At 41.8% G+C, this 4,860-nt stretch overlaps 1 protein-coding gene across 1 annotated transcript in view; it reads right to left on the bottom strand.

Moving 5' to 3' along the window:
* Positions 1-109: 109 nt before the first annotated feature.
* Positions 110-4,860, bottom strand: part of LOC107705858 (suppressor of tumorigenicity 7 protein homolog) — an 11,411-nt gene continuing 6,660 nt past the window's right edge. The window contains exons 8-13 of the mRNA XM_016509363.1: positions 4,156-4,253; positions 3,683-3,797; positions 2,364-2,436; positions 1,639-1,741; positions 1,418-1,568; positions 110-288 (exon numbers count right to left, since the gene is read on the bottom strand). Coding sequence (XP_016364849.1) covers positions 125-288; positions 1,418-1,568; positions 1,639-1,741; positions 2,364-2,436; positions 3,683-3,797; positions 4,156-4,253 — 704 coding nt within the window. The 3' untranslated portion in view covers positions 110-124. The remainder of the gene's footprint in view (positions 289-1,417; positions 1,569-1,638; positions 1,742-2,363; positions 2,437-3,682; positions 3,798-4,155; positions 4,254-4,860) is intronic.

The raw sequence follows: 4,860 nt of genomic DNA, 5'->3' as shown, positions 1-4,860 counted from the left end.
TACTGCAGTTATTCTGACGCTTACTTGATAAAAATCAGTCCAGATCTGACACGAGAAGCAGCAGCTGAACATTTGTAAAATTGTACTAAAAGGCCTAATATACTAATATACTACACTGATAAGTTCAGAGAGGATCTGGATGCTGCAGACGACAGAAGCCTTCATCTACAGGTGAGATGCAGGAAAATCTCTTACTTGGTAGCAGTTCTCTGTCCGCCGTCTCTGTACAGACGGGATACGGATAGAAGAGGTGGCCTTTCTCCAGAGGATATGGAATCATTCTGAAAGCTGAAACATCAGGCCATCAACAGTCAGCACAAACACAAAGAATGAGCTGAAAAACACATTTCTATGCTTCGCAGCAACAGAGAGTCAGTGAGTTTTTCTGATTTTCACTTCAACATTTTGACAACTTTTATATTGGAAAAAAAAAAATGTTTGCTTCGTAAAAGTCATAAGAAATAAAAGGCATTTATTCATGACTACCATAGCGAAGGCGACGCACAGTAATTACACTAACACAAAGGAACAGGGTTTTAGTGTGGATTTGGCAGATACTGCAACTATGGCCAAAAAAAAAAGTTTTCTTCTTACATTTCTGTCACCTAATGGAGTTTGGCTTCGGCTTGATTAGCTGTGTCCTTAAAGTCAGGTAACGTTCAGTAATAGCATCTACTCTACTCTCCTCTGTAGAGCTGAAATTGAGTTTATTTCACAACATTAACAGTTATTTTCCTTTGTATCACTGTGAAGCTGCTTAGAAACGTTCTGTATCGTATAAAGCGCTACAGATATAAAGGTGACTTGACTACACCAAATTGTTATAAACAAACCTTACAGATTTCCATTCATTGCATAATGAATTAATAACCCCAACTTGTAACTACCACAAATATATCCTATTTAATCCACATACATACCGTACACTCACATAAAGTGAGTCACACAGCATGCCATACAGCACATCTCAACGGCCGGATCGTTTATATGATCTCCATATTCAAACTATACTATTATCCAGCTCTGAAGAGATCAGTGTGGACACTGGACACTATAACATCACGACTATCTGTAAAGCTGCTTTGAAAACGTGTGAAGAGCTACACTAATAAACCGGCCTGATGTTCTCTGGATGTGATCTGAGTGGAGCCAAAAGACAAATCATAATGTGTGACCCTGGCGCACAAAACCAGTCTTAAGTGTCTTAATTTTTTGAAATTGAGATGTATGCATCATCTGGCTTCACTTTTCAAGACACTAGTTTTGTGCTCCAGGGTCACATCTGGTCATAACACAGTATTGACAAAATGTGCATTACTGTGCATTGCCTTGGCATGTCAGAATGCTCAATCAGACAGAAGTCAAGCATCTCTGATGTCTCTCAGAGTCGTGTTAAAGCTGCTGGACTCTCACTCACTCCCCTCCCAGGTGCAGTGGAGCAGGTTGAGCGCGCCCTCCACACGCTTCCAGTGCTGCAGGTGGAAGAAGGTGTAGGCGATGGCTTCGCTGTCGCCGCGCTTCAGGATGTGCTCCGGAGGCAGAATCAAACTCTTCATCTCTAAGAGGTACTGCGGAGAGAACGAGAGGCAGGTTACGGCTGAGGAGGATGAGGAGGATGATGAAGATGAAGATGCTCACTTTCGGTACGTGTGGGTTGAACTCCACCGCTCTGTGTATGGCTTCTACTGCGTTCATTTCTGCTGTGCTCAAACCTCTGCGTGACGCCGCCTCTGGAGAAAACCTGCAGAAGAGACGTGAGAGGTCAGTGCAGCACTGATTAGAGCTGGAACAGCACTCAAACATGACGGCTCGGTGTGGTTTCAGTACAGCAGGGGGAAACTACACATAAAATTGCTTTTTTATTAAACAATGGTTTACTGAACAAATCGCTCGTTCTTGAAATAAATTCAATTATACCTAAAATTTTCTTAGGGATAAAAATCTACCTCAGCTTGTGCTCTAACTATAGGGAGCCCTTTTACATTACTATAAGATTACAATTAACAACAGCCCAAACTTACATTTAATTACTATTTATTTTTAAATATAATAATCAACATTCAACTTAAAAAAAAAAATTAAATGCAAACACGTAAATTGCAGTTTCTCTATTCTCTAAAAAAATCTCTATTTGTTGTTGAAATAAATTCATTTAGACAGTGGCTGTCATAACTTGATTTATTTAAACATTTTATTTTAATAGTCCACTGTAGTCATTCTGCTAACACCATACGTGACTTTGCAACTACATGTCAACTACCTCTCATTAGAGTTTTAGTAGACTCTTAGGTTAGGGTTAGTAGAATAAGTTGACGTACTAACAGTTATTTATTAATAATGTGAATGTGTTGATGGAGACTCACTTGTCAGACACGGCTCTGGCCTTCAGCAGCGCCGCTGTGTAGCAGATGGTTGCAGACTTTGGCAAACTGATGTCTGTGGACGAGAACAAACCGTTTCCCGTCACGACTCACACAGGAGATATAGAGATATACAGGAGAGAACTGTATTTTACAGCAAAGGTGTCTGATGATAGGAACACAAGTGCTGTAAACCCTTTAGAGACGGTTCTTCCACTCAAACGAGAGCTGTGGCGTTTCAGTGTTTTATATTAGACGACTTTATCGTATTTAATCATAATCATGATACTGTAACTGTCGTGTCTTGCTCACTTTCCCGAGAACAAACGCTCATATTATAACTGTGACTAATGAAATTCAATAATAATTACGAAGTCTCAACATTGGATTTGCAGCGTTGCGCATTAAAGCCATCCGCGCTGCAGATGAAGAGAACGACAGCTCAGGGACATTCTGTAGCATATATAATTAGATTTTATTTCAGTTAGTTTTCAATAACTGTTGTTAGTTTAGTTTCGTTTTAGTTTTTCATTTATTTTGATATTTTTATTTTATTTCAGTTTACGAACATGTTTTTTGATCAATTGTTTTTGTCTTAGTTTTAGTTTACGAAAATAACCTTGGTGTGTGTGTGTGTGTGTGTGAGTGAGTGTGTGTGAGTGTGTGTGTGAGTGTGTGTGTGTGTGTGTGTGTGAGTGTCTCTGTGTGTGTGTGTGTGTGAGTGTCTCTGTGTGTGTGTGTGTGTGAGTGTCTCTGTGTGTGTGTGTGTGTGAGTGTCTCTGTGTGTGTGTGTGTGTGAGTGTCTCTGTGTGTGTGTGTGTGTGAGTGTCTCTGTGTGTGTGTGTGTGTGAGTGTCTCTGTGTGTGTGTGTGTGTGAGTGTCTCTGTGTGTGTGTGTGTGTGAGTGTCTCTGTGTGTGTGTGTGTGTGAGTGTCTCTGTGTGTGTGTGTGTGTGAGTGTCTCTGTGTGTGTGTGTGTGTGAGTGTCTCTGTGTGTGTGTGTGTGTGAGTGTCTCTGTGTGTGTGTGTGTGTGAGTGTCTCTGTGTGTGTGTGTGTGTGAGTGTCTCTGTGTGTGTGTGTGTGTGAGTGTCTCTGTGTGTGTGTGTGTGTGAGTGTCTCTGTGTGTGTGTGTGTGTGAGTGTCTCTGTGTGTGTGTGTGTGTGAGTGTCTCTGTGTGTGTGTGTGTGTGAGTGTCTCTGTGTGTGTGTGTGTGTGAGTGTCTCTGTGTGTGTGTGTGTGTGAGTGTCTCTGTGTGTGTGTGTGTGTGTGTGTCTCTGTGTGTGTGTGTGTGTGTGTGTGTGGATAGATCTGCGGCGCTCGTACCGTCATACTTGGCCAGCACGGCCTGGACATCAGCGTAGTTCTGCAGCTCCAGAAGAGACTCCAGCAGGTTCTCGTGGATGTTGAACATGCTGAGCAGAGGAAACTCCTTCATTAACTGCAGGAAACACAACAACAGCTCACATTCTCCAGCTCTGGAAACTTCTGCTCATTAGCAAGGTGTGTAAGACAGATGATCTACACATAACAGCGTTTTACACATACAAAATGTGTGGTTTCATTGATGTCAGGTCATTGAATTACTGAAAGATAATGCACATGCCTTCAATCATAACTGCATCATCACCTCAGCTGTGCACAATTTTCAATAATTCAACGGCCTGATCAGCAGAATAACAGCACAGTCGCTCATGCTTCAGTATCTATGAGTATATACTGCGAGCAGTTTGCTGATTGCATTACTAATAAAATGAGGCTTTGTTTCTTCTGTGTGTCAGGAGTCAGAGGTCACTCACATCTCGCATCATCTTGACAGCTTCTCGTGTGCGGCCGAGCTTTCTGGAGCACATGGCGAGTCTTCTCTTGATGTAGACTAACACGTTTGTGTCTCTTCCTGTGAAACACACACACACACACCTTACAGGAAACCATTTCATTCAGTGTAACTTTGACTAGCTACTTCTGTTTTAACATTCACTCATTTACTGACACGCTGTGCTACTCGTCGCCGGAGAATCACAAACTAAAGAGACGCTGGAGGATCAGCTGCACTCCACTGCATGTGTAACAGAAACCCATCGCTATAAAAACTGATTCCGAGAACAGCACAATAACTACACAGCTGTGTGCATACAAATCAATGTTGAGACCAAAAGATCATTTCTATAATTATAAATACTGTAAATATAATTCATAGCTGTCTTATACATGCAAACGCTTCAGTATGAGTGAAAATGACTGACAGAGAAAACATATGAACTGACCTCTGTGACCCTAAAAACATTCACTCAGAGCCTGTGACAGAGTGTGTGTATCAGTGATGTGTGTGTGTGTGTGTGTGTATATAAGTGATGTGTGTGTGTGTGTCTGTGCGAGTGAGTGTATCAGTGATGTGTGTGTGTGTGTGCGTGTGCATCAGTGATGTCTGTGTGTGTGTGTGTATCAGTGATGTCTGTGTGTGTGTATCAGTGATCTGTGTGTGTGTGTGTGTGTGTGTGTGT

Source organism: Sinocyclocheilus rhinocerous, unplaced genomic scaffold (genome assembly GCF_001515625.1).
Source record: "Sinocyclocheilus rhinocerous isolate Xijiao unplaced genomic scaffold, SAMN03320098_v1.1 scaffold8350, whole genome shotgun sequence".
In the NCBI taxonomy this organism is placed as follows: Eukaryota; Metazoa; Chordata; class Actinopteri; order Cypriniformes; family Cyprinidae; genus Sinocyclocheilus; species Sinocyclocheilus rhinocerous.
This window is presented reverse-complemented; position numbering and strand designations above follow the sequence as displayed.